Source organism: Rhinoderma darwinii, chromosome 7 (genome assembly GCF_050947455.1).
Source record: "Rhinoderma darwinii isolate aRhiDar2 chromosome 7, aRhiDar2.hap1, whole genome shotgun sequence".
NCBI lineage: Eukaryota > Metazoa > Chordata > Amphibia > Anura > Rhinodermatidae > Rhinoderma > Rhinoderma darwinii.
Window position 1 is genome coordinate 133,215,177 of NC_134693.1, and position 22,118 is coordinate 133,237,294.

The 22,118-nt window shown below is 46.0% G+C and overlaps 2 protein-coding genes across 5 annotated transcripts; one reads left to right on the forward strand and one right to left on the reverse strand.

Annotated features, from left to right (window-relative positions):
- Positions 1–3,163: 3,163 nt before the first annotated feature.
- CIDEC (cell death inducing DFFA like effector c) lies at positions 3,164–14,150 on the reverse strand. Of its 3 annotated transcripts, none has more exons than XM_075831678.1 (6): positions 14,047–14,150; positions 9,037–9,114; positions 7,441–7,582; positions 5,439–5,588; positions 5,041–5,228; positions 3,164–4,317 (listed from the first exon to the last, which is right to left on the reverse strand). In XM_075831678.1, the coding sequence occupies exons 2-6, from the start codon at positions 9,087–9,089 to the stop codon at positions 4,140–4,142; spliced, it is 711 nt and encodes a 236-aa protein (XP_075687793.1). In that variant the 5' UTR covers positions 9,090–9,114; positions 14,047–14,150; the 3' UTR covers positions 3,164–4,139. The 3 variants fall into 3 exon arrangements, with proteins under 3 accessions (XP_075687793.1, XP_075687795.1, XP_075687792.1); XM_075831680.1 differs by lacking the exon at positions 14,047–14,150 and adding an exon at positions 12,755–12,833; XM_075831677.1 differs by lacking the exon at positions 14,047–14,150 and adding an exon at positions 9,361–9,849.
- Positions 14,151–14,158: 8 nt separating this feature from the next.
- Positions 14,159–19,522, forward strand: JAGN1 (jagunal vesicle mediated transporter 1). 2 transcript variants are annotated; one of them, XM_075831682.1, is made up of 4 exons: positions 14,187–14,253; positions 17,012–17,175; positions 17,274–17,377; positions 18,759–19,522. In XM_075831682.1, exons 3-4 carry the CDS (start codon positions 17,289–17,291, stop codon positions 19,219–19,221), a joined length of 552 nt encoding a protein of 183 aa, XP_075687797.1. In that variant the 5' UTR covers positions 14,187–14,253; positions 17,012–17,175; positions 17,274–17,288; the 3' UTR covers positions 19,222–19,522. The 2 variants fall into 2 exon arrangements, with proteins under 2 accessions (XP_075687796.1, XP_075687797.1); XM_075831681.1 differs by lacking the exon at positions 17,012–17,175 and having other exon boundaries at positions 14,159–14,253.
- Positions 19,523–22,118: the final 2,596 nt, after the last annotated feature.

Sequence of the window (22,118 nt, forward strand, 5' to 3'; positions counted from 1 at the left end):
ACAAACTACAACTCCCAGCGATCAAGTGTTAATCCTGAATAGAACTGGTTTTCTCTCCTGTCAAGTTTCATAGCTATATTTCTGGGACAGCTGTGTGACAACCAATATGGCCGCCATTACAGCTCCCACAGAGGTGGTCACCCAGCTTTACTAGAGGAATGAATGGGAGAAGCTGCCGAGTTCTTCTCTGCAGATTTGCTATTGCAGGTTCCTAGAAAACCAAATATAATTTATAACATGACAGAAGAGGACGACCCAACGACTAAGGGTATGTGCACACACACTAATTACGTCCGTAATTGACGGACGTATTTCGGCCGCAAGTCCCGGACCGAACACAGTGCAGGGAGCCGGGCTCCTAGCATCATACTTATGTACGATGCTAGGAGTCCCTGCCTCTCTGCAGGACAACTGTCCCGTACTGTAATCATGTTTTCAGTACGGGACAGTAGTTCCACGGAGAGGCAGGGACTCCTAGCATCGTACATATGTATGATGCTAGGAGCCCGGCTCCCTGCACTGTGTTCGGTCCGGGACTTGCGGCCGAAATACGTCCGTCAATTACGGACGTAATTAGTGTGTGTGCACATACCCTTAGGGTATGTTCACACAAGGGCGTCCGTAACGGCTGAAATTACGGGGATGTTTCAGCCTGAAAACATCCCCGTAATTTCAGCCGTACCGGCATGTGCAGGCGCTTGAACGCCGCGTCAATTACGGCCGTAATTGGCGCTGCTATTCATTGGAGTGAATGAAGAACGGCTCCAATTACGGCCAAAGAAGTGACAGGTCACTTCTTTGACGCGGGCGTCTATTTACGCGCCGTCATTTGACAGCGGCGCGTAAATATACGCCTCGTGTGAACAGACAAACGTCTGCCCATTGCTTTCAATGGGCAGATGTTTGTCAGCGCTATTGAGGCGCTATTTTCGGGCGTAATTCGGGGCAAAAACGCCCGAATTACGTCCGTAAATAGGCCGTGTGAACATACCCTTATATTCACTCTGGATTTTTGGCATAAAGACGACCCCTGTCCATACGCAGTATTAGGGCATGTGGACATCATAGTGGGGTGGTCGCCATCCCCGTAACGAGCCAGTGTCTGGAGACAGAGTAAAGGTGCCCATACACATGAGATAACATACGCCAACCCCCCCCCCCCCCCCCCCAACAAACCTTAAATTAAGACAATCAATACAAGTAATTGGAAATTAAAGGCTGTGGTGTTTTATTCTGGGTAACATAACATTAAAAAAACCAATTTGCATAAATGAATAAATAATGTCCAGTAATAAAACATCCAGTATAAATAAATCACTGGTCCACGAAGCGTTAGCCGAGCGACAACCCACTAATAAACACCGTGACAGAGAGTCCGCGCTTCCATGCGGCTTCTTCAGACACCGCGGACTCTCCAACCAACCCACATACTGCCACAGGCCCCTCAGGACCACATTTGATGTATAAGCCGGGAAAAGCTCCTGACGTACACAATAAACATGGGCTTTGACGGATGCGTGACCGCAACATCCGCCATCATAGACATCAAACCGATACGTCACGATCCGGGGTCAGGAGGGTCTATGACGTATCAGTTAATACATTATTCATACAGTAGATTCCGTGGGATGGAATAGCAGAGTCTACACCATCCTAGAACTAATATATAGCAGCCCAATGGAGGCCAAAAGGACACTCTTTTGGCCTCCCTCGTGCTAATGGGGCCTTGTGGAAACCTTTAGCGTGTAAACTTTCCATAAGTACACACTAAGGACTCATGCACACGACCGTAGTGGTGTGTACGGCCCGTGATTTGCGACTCGGACGGCCGCGGAGTGTCATCCGCGGGTCGCCCGCAAATCACGGGCCATGCACATAGCCGTGTACATTCATTTCAAATGAGCCCGGACCGCAAAATGCGGCCGTAATAAGACATGTCTTATCTTTTTGCGGTCCAGGCTCCCGGGCAATGCACGGACCGTGGAAACCACATGGAAATGAATAGGACCGCAATTCACCCGCAGAATTGTGGCCGCAAAAACACATTCGTGCGCATGAGGCCTTAGGCCCCATGCACACGACCGTAAATTTAGTCCGTAATTACAGACCTATTCATTTCTATGGCCAATGGACACCTTTCCGTATATTTACGGAAAGCTGTCTGTGCCGTGGAAAGGCTCCGCATAAGATAGGCCATGTCCTATTTTTTGCTGTTTACAGACCGTGCTCCCATGCTTTATGTGGGAGCACGGCCTGCAAATGCGGGTGGCTGTCCACAGCCGTCAGTGCCCGTAATCACGGACAGTGATTACAGGCACGGTCGTGTGCAGGAGACCTTAAGGATTGAAGGATTATCTGGAAAGTGATTTTTTTTCTTAGATAGGCTGCTGCGGGCACACGCTACATGCATGTAAACAACCACCAGGACTGCTGCAAGATTGCTGGGGCAATGATAGGGAAGTATCGCTTTTTTGTTTTATTTCATTTAAAGCCCCTAAGAAAAAAAATTCACTTCCCGGATTTCCCCTTTAAACGGGCCATGCACTTTGTGGCTTCTGCTGCAGTGGAAATATAGAGCTACTAAGATCACCTGTTATTTGAGGTTTCAGGTGCTGGACACGCAGTAATCCGCTGATCGCAGGGGTCGCCATCTTTAGAGAACGGGTTGTCTCTTGAAGACATCCCTTTTAACTCTATAATTTTCTAGACAAAAATCCAAAGCGGATTTAAGTTTTGATGGGATCCTGTTTTTTTTTTAGCAGGAAACACACAAAAAATTCTTATATTTTGCATATATTTGTCCACTAGGTGGCAATATTGTCACGTCTACATGTGACGGTATAGAACCCCAACAGAGCAAACAATATGGCTGCTCTCCCCTAGATCACCTGGAGATGTTTTAATAAACTTCTTAAAGGAGAAGCATTCCAATAAAGCCAAACACATGCATGTCCCCCTCCTAGTTCACTCTCCTCAAAGTCTTATCGGACCATGAAAAGGTATAATACGCGGTATATATGGGCAGCTTATGTTTACTCGGTAACTTCTATACCCAGCCACTTGAGGGCACTGTTGTCTATTTCTATTGCAACCTGCTGAAATCAATTTTTACCGCCACCACATGAACGGAAGACCAAAAAATATATACGTTTATAATAAAATGTCAAGATAACGTGCTTTATTGAGGAAATTCGGAAGTTTTTATAACCCGAACAAGTATAAATAAACATTACAAAGTTTAAATATTAATATCATATAACTAAAGCCGGAGCTGGTAACAGTCAGTATTACTGGGACGGATTATGGGATTCTTTAAATACGTTGACTGTTCCCTATTTCATAATATATATATAAAGTGCCTGGATCATAGCTTAAAATGGTATCCAACCCCCATCCCCTCCCCCAAAAAAAAATCTATTTAAAGTTCTTCACCTTATTTTAGCAAAAAATCTGATTAATAAGGCAATAATGGATAGAGAGCAGCGTGGTTTGAGTGCTGCCAAGCTTCTTTGCCCCTTTTATGCCCTCAACTCCATGCCAATTCAGCCTTGAGGTGGACTGGTTGCTAGGGATGTGCTGTCTGACAACCCAATAGAAAAGACTGTGGTTGTTAGGCAGTGTTTCCATAGCAACCAGTCTGTCAGACATGACAAGTGGCCCAATGCTGCCAGCAGAGAAGGAGAAAAGCAGCTTGGCAGCAATCACGCGCCTACATCTAAAAACTAAGTGTCATTCAATATTACCCGACGCCAAGTCTATACAGAAAACGGACGTGATAAGTGCCATGTAACTACCAGTTGTCTCGGCTATAGGGTAAACTTCCTGTGACGCTCCTCTTACCTGGCCATCATAGGACTATTGACTATCAGGTCTGGTAGGTTTTAGTGTACCCCTTGAAAACTTGGTCTCCCCCCCCCCCCCACCCACAATTTGCTGAATATATATTGTGCGCCGCTTATCTCTGTAGATTCACAGTCTATAAACGCTGATGTACGCTGTACCTATAGAGATATCCAGAATATCAGGTAACACAACGTCTCTGCTGTCCTGTCTGTAACCTGCAGTCATGTAGTGGAGAGACGTGGGTCCCCCGGGCTTGGACGGTCAGGATCGCTTGTTCTTCTCCTATATTGTAGGTGTTACTGGAGCATCCGGCGCGGGTAGAAGGGGAGGAAGTCTCTTAGAGCAGCTGTTGGCTTTACCTCCTCGGCTATGATCTTATTGTTGGGCTCCAGAAGCTGCTGCATATAACATGATGTGCCCAGTAGAACGTGCCCAGTGGCCTGCATGGTGAACAGCGTCAAGCGTAAGGCCTCCCTATGATGGGGATAAAAAAGAAGAATCCAATTTAGTAATATCCGCTTCTGGGAAAGCTGGGCGACAACCAATATGGCCGCCATTAGGTCAGGACAGTGTCAAAAACGGTGTGTGATCCTGGCCTTACAGCTCCCGTAGAGATGGTCACCCAGCTTTACCAGAATCCTGCCTGCCATGTTATATAGTTACACACTCCCAACTCTCATGTCACTGCATAAGTAGACAGATCTGCCATTCAGCACTCTGGGAAAGCTGGGTGCCAACCCCTGTGGAAGCTTAAGGTTCACACGGTTAACAAAATACGGCTGAAAATACGGGGCTGTTTTTTAATCAAACTCGCGTTTTTCGCTGCGTTTTCTACGGCCGTGTTTGGAGCTGTTTTTCTATTGAGTCAATGAAAAATGGTTCCAAAAACGGATCAAGAAGTGACACCTCGTCGGAACAGAACGCTGTGTTTTCCATTGAAATCAATAGGCAGATGTTTGTAGGCGTTCTGCTTCCGATTTTTCAGGACGTGTGTGAACAGACCCTTATTGGTTGTCACTTCCCTTCCCCCACACAGGAGTAAATGGTAAATAGACATCCCCCAGCCAGGAGAAAGAACGCACCATGATCCCGATGCCGCACGGTGACCCCCTGATCCCTCCTAATATGTATTTTTAGATCTGCTGCATCCAGTTATAATGATATTTTTTTGAGAGATTTTAATGTTCGGATACTCACTTCACAATTCTTTTGGCGCTGTAGCACTGCAGGTCGTAGGACACGGAGTAGGTCCCGTAAAATGTGGCTTTGACATTCAGACAACCAATGAAATCCTGAGGATGATTCTTATACAGGTCGAAGCTGATGCGCGCCACGTCGAACTTCCGCTGAGGCTTGTTGGACAGAGAAATATGGTAGCCAGCCTTCTGTGGATGAAGAAAATGACTATTACATAGAGAAATCTGCATATGTGACATTAAAGCCTCTGCTTGCTGTCAGGAAATTGAAACTAGCTGAAAACACATCCCGTACAAGAGTAGCTGAAATTGTGAGACGTGACACTGGTTTTAAAACACCTGTCGTGTGGTCATCTGGTTCTCTGCATCATTTTGAACTGAAATTCGGGATGGACTCACATGAGACGGCTTCCATGTCTGCCCTTTCGTAAGAGCCATAAACACCGCCCCACTGTCCAAAGACTGGAAATAGTCTTCAGTGTCCACACCGGTGCCATCTTCATCCAGAACCAGTGTGACGGCTTCCTCCATGAGCAGAGCATCCTGGGCCTATGGGCAAGAAGAGCGACATATACGGTGAGTGATGACCCAAACATTCAAAGATTCCGCTCAGAGCATGTTGTACTGCAATGCTGACATCAGTGCAAATTCACAAGTAACGCCGCCGCCGCCGCCCACCCCCAGTACAAGTAACGCCGCCGCCGCCGCCCACCCCCAGTACAAGTAACGCCGCCGCCGCCGCCCACCCCCAGTACAAGTAACGCCGCCGCCGCCGCCCACCCCCAGTACAAGTAACGCCGCCGCCGCCGCCCACCCCCAGTACAAGTAACGCCGCCGCCGCCGCCCACCCCCAGTACAAGTAACGCCGCCGCCGCCGCCCACCCCCAGTACAAGTAACGCCGCCGCCGCCGCCCACCCCCAGTACAAGTAACGCCGCCGCCGCCGCCCACCCCCAGTACAAGTAACGCCGCCGCCACCCACCCCCAGTACAACTAACGGCGCCGCCCAACCCCAGTACAACTAACGGCGCCGCCCAACCCCAGTACAAATAACGGCGCCGCCCACCCCCAGTACAAATAACGGCGCCGCCCACCCCCAGTACAAGTAACGGCGCCGCCCACCCCCAGTACAAGTAACGGCGCCGCCCACCCCCAGTACAAGTAACGGCGCCGCCCACCCCCAGTACAAGTAACGCCGCCGCCCACCCCCAGTACAAGTAACGCCGCCGCCCACCCCGAGTACAAGTAACGCCGCCGCCCACCCCCAGTACAAGTAACGCCGCCGCCCACCCCCAGTACAAGTAACGCCGCCGCCCACCCCCAGTACAACTAACGCCGCCGCCCACCCCCAGTACAACTAACGCCGCCGCCCAACTCCAGTACAACTAACGGCGCCGCCCACCCCCAGTACACGTAACGGCGCCGCCCACCCCCAGTACACGTAACGGCGCCGCCCACCCCCAGTACAAGTAACGCCGCCGCCCACCCCCAGTACAAGTAACGCCGCCGCCCAACTCCAGTACAACTAACGGCGCCGCCCACCCCCAGTACACGTAACGGCGCCGCCCACCCCCAGTACACGTAACGGCGCCGCCCACCCCCAGTACAAGTAATGGCGCCGCCCACCCCCAGTACACGTAACGGCGCCGCCCACCCCCAGTACACGTAACGGCGCCGCCCACCCCCAGTACAAGTAATGGCGCCACCCAACCGTAGTACAAGTAATGCCACCACTCCTAGTAAGGCCGGACTCACACGAGCGTGTTCAGTCCGTGATATACGGTCCGCAGGTCGGCCGCATTTCCCGGACTGAGCACACTGCAGGGAGCCGGGCTCCTAGCATTATAGTTATCTCTGACGCTAGGAGTCCCTGCCTCTCCGCAGAACTACTGTCCCGTACTGAAAACATGATTACAGTACGGGACAGTTTTCGCGCTGCCAGGCAGCAACTTCTAGCGTCAGAGATAACTATGATGCTAGGAGCCCGGTTCCCTGCAGTGTGCTCAGTCCGGGAAATGCGGCCGACCTGCGGACCGTATATCACGGACTGAACACGCTCGTGTGAATCCGGCCTAAAAGTAATGCAAGGGGCCCTAAGACCATTTTGTATGCAAATGAGCTTTTCAGAGTCCTCGCAGCCAATCACAAGCGTTGGAAAGGCTCAATCAGTAGTTACTTCTGTCTGCATGGAGGTGGGGGGGCTGTAAGTTCCTTCAGTTGTATTGGAGGGTTGGGTGGGGCAGCAGGAGTCTGTCAGCAGCTCTCCACCAATCACCTTCACCAGGAGTGCTTTCGGTAATGCTGATTGGAGGACAGTTTCCACGCCCCCATATAAAGTGCCTGCATCATGCAGGCAGATCCGGTTCTTCAGACCAATCACTTTGTGGCCGCCAATGACTCACCTTGTTTATCAGATCTTCAAGACTGTCAGCCACGATGCCCTTTCGAATGCTGCGGTCACAATTGCAAACCCTAAAGGGTCGCGGTTTGGACACCGGCCGGGAAAGAAATTGTTGAGTCATTGTAGCGCTGACGGAGACGCACCTGTAATAACCAGAACCATTATAACATACAGTAACGCACGCAGCTCTCATAGGCTGTTGTATGAACTGCGTTCTAGCCAGCGACGTCAAGTCTTTCATAACTCCCTGTGACCTTTGTGTTGTCTGTACAAAGAGCTCGACTTTTAGACGGGACAAAAAAAAAAATCTCAGACGTTGTCACCGGATTTCCAAATACGACACTGATAGAACTTAAATATGATAGAAATACGGCTAAAGGGGACAGCGACATGACGAGAATAGATAATAGCGTGCAGCGTTACCCAAAAATCACTTCATCTGGCCATAGACGGGAAGTTTGCCCCGACCCAACTAGGATTCTAATATTTTTCACTATTGCGCCGCTTGTCTTAAAGTGACATACACTGAAAAATATTACATAACTTTCTACGTACGGAATCATTCCCACTGTGGTACCTATATTTTGTCATCCGATATCTGATTAAATGCTATAATCACGGCCTTTATCAGTAACAAGAATTTGACAAAAGTTCCTATACAATTTAAATCGATAGATAACATTTCCATCTTTTGTACGTTTTTGCATTTAAAGAAGACCCACTGAAGCAAAACCATAAGAGGCCGTATAGTGTACATTCAAAATGTGAAAACGGTTTTGGAATATCTTGATTCTAGGCTGAGATATGATCATTTAAAGTTATAGGCCCAAAGCCTGAGGCTGCACTACTGAGAGATCCTGATGACAACATGTCCTGCTTTGATTTCCATCAGGTGCAATGTTATCATGGAGATCCTTCGTTCATCGAAATCCCCAGGGTTCCACTTATCATGGTGGGGGTGACGACAACAACAGGACCCCTGCAATCAGCTAGTCCTTGGGGGACCTTTTAAAAGATAAAAGGGGAACCTTGTTAAAACTGGACAATCCCTTTAAGGGGTAAAAATGAAATATGCTGCTGATGTTAGCCCGACAGTGCCATCCCCCTACAGAAAAGCACAATTCATTTTCTATGTTGTATAAATCTTGTACAATGTGAGGTCATCATATACGGCACCACATGATGTCATCGGGGTCATCATATACGGCACCACATGATGTCATCGGGGTCATCATATACGGCACCACATGAGGTCATCGGGGTTATCATATACGGCACCACATGAGGTCATCAGAGTCATCATATATGCGACACCACATGATGTCATCGGGGTCATCATATACGGCACCACATGATGTCATCGGGGTCATCATATACAGCACCACATGATGTCATCGGGGTCATCATATACGGCACCACATGATGTCATCAGAGTCATCATATATACGACACCACATGATGTCATCGGGGTCATCATATACGGCACCACATGATGTCATCGGGGTCATCATATACGGCTCCACATGATGTCATCGGTGCTTAGGGGAGGAGTTTCAAATTTAAATGGGGCTTAGACGTATAGGAATATTGAACTCACTTGGAAAGAGACTTGGGAGAGAGAAGACTCAGGGACTTCATGGCATATTCCATCTTGGTCAGGATAATTTCCTCCGATCTACAAGAGACAATAGTTGAGATGTATATTACATTGTGTCACCATTGTCAGGAAACTACCATCCAGATTGTGAGGGCATGCTGGGAGCTGTAGTTGCATGCGTCTTAAATGTTAGAGTCCTCAGGGTTTTTTTTTTAAATTCTATCAAATAAAACATTTTAAAATGTAGAAAAAGTCAAATATTTCTGAAATTGGAAAAAAAATAAATGTGAAAATGTTCCAGTGCAAGGATCGGCAGATACTTACACAGCTGCCATATCGTCACAAGGTCTCCGCCTGTAGCGTCCAGAGGAAGTCTGACGAGAGCTTCGCGGTCGGTTCCCTTATACCCTGCCTTGTACCTTGTCCTGTCAGATCATCGGTGATGTCACCAAGTTCAGGGTGACCATATAAGTAATGGGTACAAGGTCCTCTCTGGTGGAAGGTTTCAATCGGAAGGACTAAGTTCGGTTTTATTACTGTTTATTAGTCAGCACAATATCTGGGTGACTATTAGTAGCTGCCTAGCTTTCCACAGATCCTGAATGGCATGTAAATCAAGCTACGATCCTCCACCAGCTTTTTCTGTGCGAGTGTCAGTCTTTACTGCAGTTCTGGCATTCTATTCCTGTTACATCAACATGAACGGTGCAGTAGGTCCTGCAGTAGAGCATTTGCTATTGAGCTGCTAATGTTATTCATGGTGCAGCCCTAGTTTACTATCATGAGTTCTGATAAAAGATAGTCTGACAACCAAAAATGGCTGGCTTTCCAGAGACCCCGAATGGCATGTAAAGCTGCATTGTTAAAGAGAGTTACATCCCCCTGTAACTGTTCTGCCTGTATAAGTGTCAGTCTTTACTGCTGTTCCGGCATTCTATTCATGAACTGCGAAGATCAGGTTGAAGAGTGCTATAGATTCCCCCCATATAGTAGAGAGTTTACCGCTGTCCTGTTATATTTGTCACATTGTTCAGGAAAGCTATACTTAAAATGTATAATTAGAAAAACAGTAAATTACAAGTTTCAACAATGACTTATAGGGTATTGGTTCAGTTTGGTCAGCAAGTTCCTGAAATAACCAGCTGGCAATTACTACTGTCCCCAACATGGTCATAAATACCACCATCAGGTGACAACAAGCAGCACAACGTGACCACGTCCTACGGCACTACTACTAATATGTCACAATCTGCCATATTTAGTGGGGGGGGGAAAAACACAACACGCTCCATTATTATGGCGCAATTACACGTGGCGTATTTGCCTTGTATTTCCGCAGCGTAAAAATACAATCAGAAAAACATTACAATGTAATCCTATGGGAAAACCAATTTTTTTTCCCATAGGCTTAGGCCTCATGCACACGACTGTAGTGGTGCACACGGCCCATGATTTGCGGCTCGGACAGCCGCTGAGTGTCATCCTCGGACCGCCTGCAAATCGCGGGCCGTGCGCATTCATTTCAATGAGCCTGGACCGCAAAATATGGCCGTAATAAGACGTGTCCTATTTTTGTGCGGTCCAGGCTCCCGGACAATGCACGGACCGCGGAAACCCATAGAAATGAATAGGACCGCAATTCACCGGAAGATTTGCGGGTGAATTGCGGCCGCAAACACACATTGGTGTGCATGGGACCTAACATTGTAATTCTTTTCCGCACCGTCATTTTTGCACTTTGGAACTACGAGGCAAATACGCCACGTGCGACTGCGCCATAATAAAGCGACATTGCTGGATTTTAATTATAGGAAATAAAAAGTGACAGTCGACGGACAGCTGGCAAAGCGGGGGAGAGGTGACCGTCACTTCACCCCCCTCCTCGTTTGCTTGCCTCCGAGGCAAACAGATGGCAGCCCTCCCTTGTTTATAGCACAGCTGGACTGGCATGGACACTGGAGATGCCCATAGACATGATTATGTCAGGATCCGCTGACAATCTGATATCTGGACTGTAGAATTGGGGCAAACTATCCGATGGGTGGACTTGTCTGATCCTATTGTTTTCCCTGAGATAAGTCTAGAATTGTGGCCGCCATGTTTGTTACAGAAGTGCTGGCGTCACATATTACTAACACCCCTGCTCATTAATAGGCAAGATGGCCGCCGGTCTCCAGAGCTGGACTGGAGGGGGGGGGGCTTAGGAATGTATATAGAGCTTTCTGATTTGACATGTGTAGTGAGGGGGGCGCTGGGACCAGCAGGAGACTTATTAAAACTGGTGCAAAGGGAAAGTGGAGCAGTTGCCCATAGCAACCAATCAGATTCTAGCTCCCATTTCTTTTTAAAATGAAAGCTGCCATCTGATTGGTTGCTATGAGTAAGTGCTCCACTTCTCTATTTTCTCCATAATGGAGACTTTGCGCAGTCAATGTTGACCTTTGTGGTAAATGGAGTTTCCTACGTACTAACATGTTGCCGTGAAATTGACTTTCTCTTCAGGGTCAGAAAAGTTCACGTTGTCATTTAGCAGCTACTGTCTGTATGTAAACAAACCTGCAATGTCATCCAGAGGCAGCGCCCCCGGGCCCTGTGGAGATTCTGTGGCCGGGGCCCTCCAAGTATCAAAAAAGTGTCCCTCCAACGCCATTTTACGAACGCTCGTTCCTGTTCATTGACCCGTGTAAACAGAGCAGCGACCAGCCGGTGAATGAGAAAGCGCTCGTTCGTCAGCTGATCGGATAGAAAAACGGTTCCTCGTCGGCAGCACATCTCTTCGTGTAAACAGCGGATGCGCTGTCCGCGAGATGCAAATATATGGGGACGAACAATTGTAGCAAAGATCGTTCATCCCCATACTCCTGATCGCTGCGTCTTTTGAATGGAGCAAACGAGCGCCGTTCGAAAAGCAGTATTGTCGATCGACGCTGGTTAAAGACGGGCGAGTATTTAATACTGGCCAATAGGTATCGGCTGTGTAATCACGTTTTCCAGTCTCGACTCCCTCATAAATATCTACATTTGGTTCAGCCAAGTATTAATATGATTTTAATAGGTGAATAGAGATAAGCGACTCCGGAGCCGCTTATCTTAGAGGAAACCGTAAAATCAGGAGACGTCAACAGAGAGTGCACATAGACAAAAAACGTTGTTGGACACGGTCAAAACAATCTATAGGGTGGGGTATGGTCTATAAAAAAAAAACGGCTGTGAGCGCCATCTTGGGGTGCCCGGATCAGATGTCTCTTGCCTCCCCCACACATCACGGAAATATTTTGGATGGACGAGGTAGACGTACAGAGAGTGCGGTGTCAACCAGAGTAACGGTACATTCACACGGGGTGGTCAAATTGCGGTTGATGGACGCTGTTTTGCTGTAGTCATGGCAATAAACCGCAATTTCACTGCATGATGTGAATAGACCCTAAAACATTGCACCAGGCTCTATCGTTACTTAATTGTAATGGTAATTGGTTTTTAAAGAAATTAACCCTTGCATGTGTGAGCCTGGGATCTCAGATCGTCAGCCCTATAGGGGACAGGGACCTATAGAAATGTGTCCGGTTGCAGGATTTGGCGCCGCTATATGACGGGTTTTATCCATTGAATGTTACTGTATTTGATTTTTTTTTTTTATAAAATAGAAAAACATAGAAAACCATTGTGTGAACAGAGCCTGAGGGTAAAATCCATATATTAATACCATAAAGCCACTCACAGTTCCTGCGGACGCCGCTGCTCCTCGCTCTCACCAGGGCTGTCACATACTGATCTTTTTGGAGTATTTTGTGTATGATGTGTGTCTCACTCCCCTTTTACCCAGAATGCTCTACTGTAAGGAGTGACCTCAGGTCATTGCCGCAGAATTACAACTCCCAGCAGTGGTGAGGAAATAAATAGGAGCACAGGTCATTAATGGTCAGCCGGGCACATTCCATGGTTTATGGTCACGGCTCCAGCTGTTCTCCCACCCCAAGCCGTATATCTGCATGTCATATATATGCTCAGCATCCATTGTGATGTCACAATAGAGTCCTGATATCAAGCATGGCGACTGCAAACGGAAACGCCAATGTCACGGAATCATCACATTTACCCGTTTGGATTGTGTAGGTGAAAGGTGATTGGAGGTGCAATAAATAAATAATATGGGTGCAGCATGGGACTCCTGTCTAGGTGTACTCATGATGATACTAGAGGGTCATGTGACAAGTCGTAAGATGAAATTTTAGTTGGTACACGTCAAGAGCCGTCACGCAACAAAAAGATGATCACAGGGTGCAACCTTGCAGGAAGTTTTCAATTGCCCTGCAGCGCCACCACAGGGGAAATTTAGCATTACACAGTTCCTATTGGAATCAATGGACTGGCCATGCAATACACAGACCTGCCGGGTCCTCCAGAGCGAGAGACGCTCTTTCCACTCTAGATGAGGGTCCTGAGAAGGGCATCCCTCTGTAATATCTCAGAATTTCCTTAAACCAGACAACCCCTTTAAGAGGCCAAACGTTAGGGTTTATTCAAACGGTGCAGTTATTGCAACAATTGCGATTTGACCGCACTGTGTGAATAAGCCCATAGAGTAAATGATAAAGCATCGCCCTCTGTAGTCCCACCTGGACGACCCCCATTTCGTTTGCAGCAAGAAATGTTGCATTACAGGGCGCCACACGTCACTAGGGCATAAGGACAGGGGTCCTTTAATATAAATGCAAGTCCCATTTAAACATGCTAATTAGCACGATTCATTTTTATTATGGGGTGTGGCCAATATTTGAGGGCAGAGCTTCTATACAAAAAAAATACAAAACATTTCTTAAAGTTGGCTACTTGAGCCGGTATTACATATCTCAATACGGCAACAGTTCCTTCTACTGAAGCACACATGACTTAGATGCCCTGCTGTGGAACTAAAAGTCCCTGCATGCCCTTTTACCACTGAGCAGTCCCCATGTTACTAGTATTCCCTCTCCCACACATAGCAGCTTGGCAACTATTATATACTACAACCTAGAAGAACGGGAAGAGTCATCACGAAGTCAATCTCTTCCAGCGACCAATTCACGACTGCAGACAGCTACTTCCGGGAGCACCAAGATGACGCCCAACAGCTACTAACTGTAAACTTCCGGGGGTATCAATATGGCGCCGCGCTGAGACCGGAAGTGGTCATAGCGCAGCGCTGACTGAGCCATTATATCGGGTACAAGGTGTGAGGTGAGTCGTTGTCGGCAGAGAGATGCTTTTATTGCAGAAAAACAGGATAATGGGATGGGGGTCTTTAAAATGTTAAACAGGAGACTGCGGGGTGGGCATTATAGCCGGTCTGTGATATGTTTGGAGCTCCCCTGTAGCCGGTGTGTTGTGTGAGTGTGTGTATATATATATATATATATATATATATATATTAGTATAACATGTGCAAGCTGCTCTGATTATGTCCTGTGTCATTAGAAATAAATCTGCTGTGATGAATCTATATAGATGTAGCAGAGCTAACAAAGCCACTGATGTAGCAGAGCTAACAAAGCCACTGATGTAGCAGAGCTAACAAAGCCACTGATGTCACAAGGTGTTCTCTGTGTAGTTTTAATAAGCTCCTGCATTATTAAAGTGTTATCTCTTCATAGACGATCCCTTTCATACAGGACCACTGGTTTCTGGGGGTGGGTCTGGTTTTTGAGAATCTGTGGCCGTCCAGATGTTAACCCCTGAATAACCCCCCTATGCAATACGACTGCCGGAGCGAGAGTCGTTACTTGTTCGGGCGTATAGGCGTCTTTTAGATCCCATTCACATCGGCCGGGCGTATACGTTTTTAAACACTAAAAAAGTATTAAAACGTACAGCTCGGCGTGAAAAACGAACAGAATTGTATGCCGACGTCTGAGTATGCGCTAACCGTGCGCGCTATGAAAAACAGACGTAAACAGAAAATAATACACGTTTGTATGCGTTTTTCAATGGTCCATGTTTTTATAAAAATCCTGTGGAAAACCCCTCTGTATCTAAGTGAAGGCAGATGGAGGTTTAGTAGGTTCCTATAGAAGTCTATGGTGCCCTATTATGGCCCTGATAGGGCCGTGTATATGAGGCCTAAGGGTTTATTCACACGTCATATGCAGGTCCTTCTCCATGAATTAGAATATCCTTAAAAAGTTAATTTATTTTAGTAATTCAAAAAGTGAAACTCCTATTTTCTATAGATTCATTACACACAGAGGGATCTATTTCCAGAATTTTTTTATTTTAATCTTGATGATTATGGGAACAGTTTATGAAAACCCAAAATTTAATGTCTCAAAAAATGAGACAATTGGGTAAAAGTTGTAGAGTGTAGACTCATGGTGTGACACTCTAATCAGCGAATCAACACCAAACACCTGCACAGGTTTCCTAAGCCTTTAAATGGTCCAACAGTCGGGTCCAGTAGCTACACAATCATGGGGAAGACGCTGACATGAGAGTTGTCCAGAAGAGTCATTGACACCGTCCGCAAGGAGGGGAAGCCACAACAGGATATTGCTAAAGAAGCTGCTGTTCAGAGTTCTGTATCAAAGCAGATTAATGGAAAGTGGAGAGGAAGGAAAAAGTGTGGTAGAAAAAGGTGCACAAGCAACAGGGATAACCGCAGCCTTGAAGGGATTGTCAAGAGGAAGATGAGACACCAGAACCAACAATGCAGATGAGCTGAAGGCCACTATCAAAGCAACCTGGGCTTCCATAACCCCTCAGCAGCGCCACAGGCTGATCGCCTCCATGCCACGCCGCATTGATAACACCTCAGCAGTGCTACAGGCTGATCACCCCCATGCCACGCCGCATTGATAACCCCTCAGCAGCGCCACAGGCTGATCGCCCCCATGCCACGCCGCATTGATAACCCCTCAGCAGCGCCACAGGCTGATCGCCTCCATGCCACGCCGCATTGATAACAGCTCAGCAGTGCCACAGGCTGATCACCCCCATGCCACGCCGCATTGATAACACCTCAGCAGTGCCACAGGCTGATCGCCTCCATGCCACGCCGCATTGATAACACCTCAGCAGTGCCACAGGCTGATCGCCCCCATGCCACGCCGCATTGATAACACCTCAGCAGTGCCACAGGCTGATCGCCTCCATGCCACGCCGCATTGATAACACCTCAGCAGTGCCACAGGCTGATCGCCCCCATGCCAAGCCGCATTGATTACACCTCAGCAGTGCCACAGGCTGATCGCCCCCATGCCACGCCGCATTGATAACACCTCAGCAGTGCCACAGGCTGATCACCTCCATGCCACGCCGCATTGATAACCCCTCAGCAGCACCACAGGCTGATCGCCCCCACGCCACGCCGCATTGATAACCCCTCAGCAGCGCCACAGGCTGATCGCCTCCATGCCACGCCGCATTGATAACCCCTCAGCAGCACCACAGGCTGATCGCCTCGATGCCACGCCGCATTGATAACACCTCAGCAGTGCCACAGGCTGATCACCCCCATGCCACGCCGCATTGATGCAGTAATTCATGCAGAGTTGGAGCCCCGACCAAGTACTGAGGGCAAATACTGGACATACTTTTCAGTAGGACAACATTTCGGTATTAAAAATCATTTTTGAAATTGGGCTTATATAATATTCTCATTTCCTAAAACACTAAATTTGGGGTTTTCATTAACTGTTCCCATAATCATCAACATTAGAAGAAAAAATTGCTGGACATAGATCCCTCTGTGTGTAATGAATCTATAGAATATCGGAGTTTCACTTTTTGAATTGAATTACTGAAGTAAATTAACTTTTTGATATTCTAATTTATTGAGAAGGACCTGTATATGGGATTGCCACAGAAGTGTCTGCTCTGCCACGTGTTAACATATCCTAGGGCTAAATTCAGACGTGGCAGATAACTTCCGCCATGGATTTCACCCTATGATCTGCAAGGGGTGAAATCTGTTGTGAATATTAACAACGGCTTTTCCGCACAGGAATCATCATGTTGTGGATTTGAAAATCTGGACTTTTCCGCTACAACTGCATGAACCCCATCCGCTTGTATTTTACTCTAAATTGCTGCAGATTTGTGGTGCAGAATCCATGCTGAAAATCCGCCACCTCTGGACCCGGCCTGTGACTGATTTTCATTGCTGAGGTTTCTGAAGTTTATTTTCTGCACCGGATCATCTGCGCTATAATAAGTGTGTTGTATGATATTTATAGTAAAGCCGCTCATACTCATGTGATCCCCAGGTGTGAACGTCAACAATGGCTTCCCGTGCAGGTCCTCGGGCAACCGGGACAGATGGAAGTGATTATCAACATCGAGAGAGGGTGGCCAATCATTATCAAATGAGGTAGAAATTTGTCTATATCTCTCTATCAATCCATCTCTCTCTATCATCTCCTCTCTCTCTATCATCTCCTCTCTCTATCATCTCTCTCTATCATTTCCTCTCTCTTTATCATCTCCTCTCTCTATCATCTCTCTCTATCATCTCTCTCTCTCTATCATCTCTCTCTCTATCATCTCTCTCTATCATCTCCTCTCTCTCTATCAATCCATCTCTCTCTATCATCTCTCTCTCTCTCTCTATCATCTCTCTCTATCATCTCCTCTCTCTCTATCATCTCTCTCTCTATCAATCTATCTCTCTCTATCATCTCTCTCTATCTCTCTCTCTCTCTCTCTATCTATCATCTCTCTCTCTCTCTCTATCATCTCTCTCTCTATCATCTCTCTCTCTCTATCATCTCTCTCTCTCTATCATCTCTCTCTCTCTATCAATCTATCTCTCTCTATCATCTCTCTCTATCTATCATCTCTCTCTCTATCATCTCTCTCTCTATCATCTCCTCTCTCTCTATCATCTCCTCTCTCTCTATCATCTCCTCTCTCTATCTCTCCCTTGCATATTTGTGTAAGTTATTCTACTGTTGACCACTTGGTGGTGCTATATATATATATATATATATATATATATATATATATATATATATATATATATTTATCTTACTTAAAGGGATTTTAACAAACAATATTTATCACCCATCTCACAGGATAGGTGATAAATATCTGATCGGTGGGGTTCCGATCACTAGAACCCCCACCAATCACTAGAACTAGCTTACCTTGCAGTTCCTGGGAGCCCAAAAGGAATAGAGCAGTAGTGGGCATGCTCGACCAATGCTCCATTCATTCATATGGGGCTCCCAGGGACGGCACTCTAAGCATTTGGACCCCCACCAATCCGATATTTATCACCTATCCTGTGGATCTAATTGTTTGATCGTTTTGTTTGGGCTCCAGATCGCGGCTGTTTCTGTCATTCCCATAGACTTTGAATGAAGCTGCAGTGCACATGCTTGATCGCCGCTCCGTTTGAGCTTCTCCTCACTGCTTGACCACAGTTTGGGACCCCCATTCTCACAATCGATGGGGATCCCAGCAGTGTGGCCCCCAGCGATCCTGTGGATAGGTGATAATTGCTGATTCCGGGGAAACTCCTTTTAAACCCAAAATAAATCAGGATCAAACTACACGCAGGATTTGTTGGTAACCATGGAGACGCGCAGGTGTGCATAGGAGCTGTATACACAAAATCAATGCTATTTTCAGAGTTGGCTGTCAAAGTATTCACGTCCCTGTTAAACATTTCCATTGCTCCCTAATATACATTTTTAACCCACAGCAGTGACGCGCTCTCTTCATTCACATTATCCTGCCTTTTATTTCAGTGTGTCTCTGAAGAACGAAATTAAGAAACTGATCTACGCTCACATCTTCATCTGGATGTTGCTGGCAGCTCAGATGGTCGTGGCCCACCTTAAACTGGTACCCCATGATTTGGTAGCTCTGCCGTACCAGTGGGAGTATCCCTATCTCCTGAGCATCGTCCCCTCTCTCTGTGGATTGTTCTCCTTCCCTCGTAATAACATCAGTTACCTGGTGATCTCCATGATCAGCACCGGACTCTTCTCCATCGCTCCCTTGATCTATGGCAGCATGGAAATGTTCCCCATGGCCCAGCAGCTGTACCGCCACGGCAAAGCTTACCGCTTCATCTTCGGATTTTCTGCCGTATCCGTCATGTACTTAGTTATGGTTGTGGCTGTGCAAGTTCACGGGTGGCAGATTTACTACAGCAAGAAGCTCCTAGACTCTTGGTTTACCAGTACTCAGGAAAAGAAGAAAAAGTAACCGGAGGGTGGAGACGATGAGGGGGAAAGACTATAGAGAAGGGCCGAGGTGCATGATGTAACTTATATAAGAAGAATGGTCCGTGCTACAGGGGACGCGGCAGAGGAGGGGGCAGGGTCACGTCCCTTCTACACAAGGCTTGGGTTGATTTCAAGGCGTTCTCACTTTTGCAATACGACACAAATCGGGCTTTCAATTCCATATTGTTATAAGGGAAATCTCTGCCTCATCCATCTGTGCTTCCATTTGTATTTTAAAAGAATGTCAATGTAAAAAAATAAACGAATGTCTTGTATGAAAACCAATTCAACAATATTACTATTCACTGAGACAAGCAGAGATCTTGAGGGGTTGACTAGTTTAGAAAACCCTATTAGGGAATTCTGAGTTAATAGAGGGGGGGGTCCTCTGTTCAGGGTCGTCATCTCTTGGCCGGAGTGGAGAGCGGTTATAAAGAGCGTCTCTCTCTCTGGAGGACCTGACCTCTCCTGTACTACACAGACAACCCATTAATATGAATGGACACTGTGCAATACTTAATTTCCCCTGTGGTGGCGCTGCAGGAAAACTGAACACACTGCCAGATTCCTCAATAAATTACAGCTGATAGCTGGGGGCGCCGAGCAGGGGGACACGTTGTGATCAGTTTGTTGTCAAGAAACCCTTCTAACAAGTAGGGATTGTCCAAAGCGGAGATCTTTAAAGTAAAAATCCTGCTAAAACACATTTGCATGTGACACATCAATATGGTGGGGGTCTCCTGCTAAGTCCTATGGTGAGGGGCCTATAGAGTGCCGACAATCTTTTGGAGCTCATCATGGAAATCTCTGATGACCTTTGAAGAAATCTGGGTACTCGGACATCACCTCCCCTTCCATCTAGTATTCAGTAGAGTTTCCTGGACCCCCAACAATGACAAATTATGAGTTCTGGGCCCCATCGATGGCCTTTTCCAAGTGTGGGGCCTCGAGCGATGATGAGCTGATATATTACTCCAATATATTAGAATATGCATTTCCCCTTTTATCTCGTCAGGGTGACTGGCGTGCTGTTAATATGCGGATTGCTGTAGATCTCGTGACATGTCATGGTGAAAACATAATATTCCATTTGCTGTGATATTGTGGTCAGTGCCGCTCCGAACACCACAGTACGTGCTCACCAGTAATATAACCTTTAACAACCAGCAGCAACTGGGACAGATCTACAGGGCTGATCTTATCTCCGCAAGACCTTTAGGTGTCTTCATCCTGTGGTTAGAAGATTTGCTTTGCTGCAGCAGTCAATGGTTATCTACATTGTGTTCAATTTGTATTCGCTGCACATATTTAATTACAGATACCCAGGTTATACCAGCATGCTCCATATCACTATATACAAGAAGATGTATAAGTTATACCAGCTGTACATATATAATTATATACAGAAGATGCCCAGGTTATACCAGCATGCTCCATATCACTATATACAGGAAGATGTATAACTTATACCAGCTGTACATATATAATTATATACAGAAGATACCCAGGTTATACCAGCATGCTCCATATCACTATATACAAGAAGATGTATAACTTATACCAGCTGTACATATATAATTATATACAGGAGATACCCGGGTTATACCAGCATGCTCCATATCACTATATACAGGAAGATGTATAACTTATACCAGCTGTACATATATAATTATATACAGAAGATACCCAGGTTATACCAGCATGCTCCATATCACTATATACAAGAAGATGTATAACTTATACCAGCTGTACATATAGAATTATATACAGGAGATACCCAGGTTATACCGGCATGCTCCATATCACTATATACAGGAAGATGTATAACTTATACCAGCTGTACATATATAATTATATACAGGAGATACCCGGGTTATACCAGCATGCTCCATATCACTATATACAGGAAGATGTATAACTTATACCAGCTGTACATATATAATTATATACAGAAGATACCCAGGTTATACCGGCATGCTCCATATCACTATATACAAGAAGATGTATAACTTATACCAGCTGTACATATATAATTATATACAGGAGATACCCGGGTTATACCAGCATGCTCCATATCACTATATACAGGAAGATGTATAACTTATACCAGCTGTACATATATAATTATATACAGGAGATACCCGGGTTATACCAGCATGCTCCATATCACTATATACAGGAAGATGTATAACTTATACCAGCTGTACATATATAATTATATACAGAAGATACCCAGGTTATACCAGCATGCTCCATATCACTATATACAAGAAGATGTATAACTTATACCAGCCGTACATACATAATTATATACAGAAGATACCCAGGTTATACCAGCATGCTCCATATCACTATATACAAGAAGATGTATAACTTATACCAGCTGTACATATATAATTATATACAGAAGATTCCCAGGTTATACCAGCATGCTACTTATCACTATATACAAGAAGATGTATAACTTATACCAGCTGTACATATATAATTATATACAGAAGATACCCAGGTTATACCAGCATGCTCCATATCACTATATACAAGAAGATGTATAACTTATACCAGCTGTACATATATAATTATATACAGAAGATACCCAGGTTATACCAGCATGCTCCATATCACTATATACAAGAAGATGTATAACTTATACCAGCTGTACATATATCATTATATACAGAATATACCCAGGTTATACCAGCATGCTCCATATCACTATATACAAGAAGATGTAGAACTTATACCAGCTGTACATATATAATTATATACAGAAGATACCCAGGTTATACCAGCGTGCTCCATATCACTATATACAAGAAGATGTAGAACTTATACCAGCTGTACATATATAATTATATACAGAAGATACCCAGGTTA

Excerpts from the sequence above, each read along its gene's own strand:
- CIDEC (XM_075831677.1), bottom strand. Across the intron at positions 7,583-9,036 it reads TCTCCCAAGTCTCTTTCCAA|GTGCGTCTCCGTCAGCGCTA; the intron begins GTGAGTTCAATA and ends TGGTTATTACAG. Across the intron at positions 5,229-5,438 it reads AGACATGGAAGCCGTCTCAT|AAGGCTGGCTACCATATTTC; the intron begins GTGAGTCCATCC and ends CTTCATCCACAG.
- JAGN1 (XM_075831681.1), top strand. The coding sequence starts at position 17,289 with ATGGCTTCCCGTGCAGGTCCTCGGGCAACCGGGACAGATGGAAGTGAT. Across the intron at positions 17,378-18,758 it reads GCCAATCATTATCAAATGAG|TGTGTCTCTGAAGAACGAAA; the intron begins GTAGAAATTTGT and ends CTTTTATTTCAG.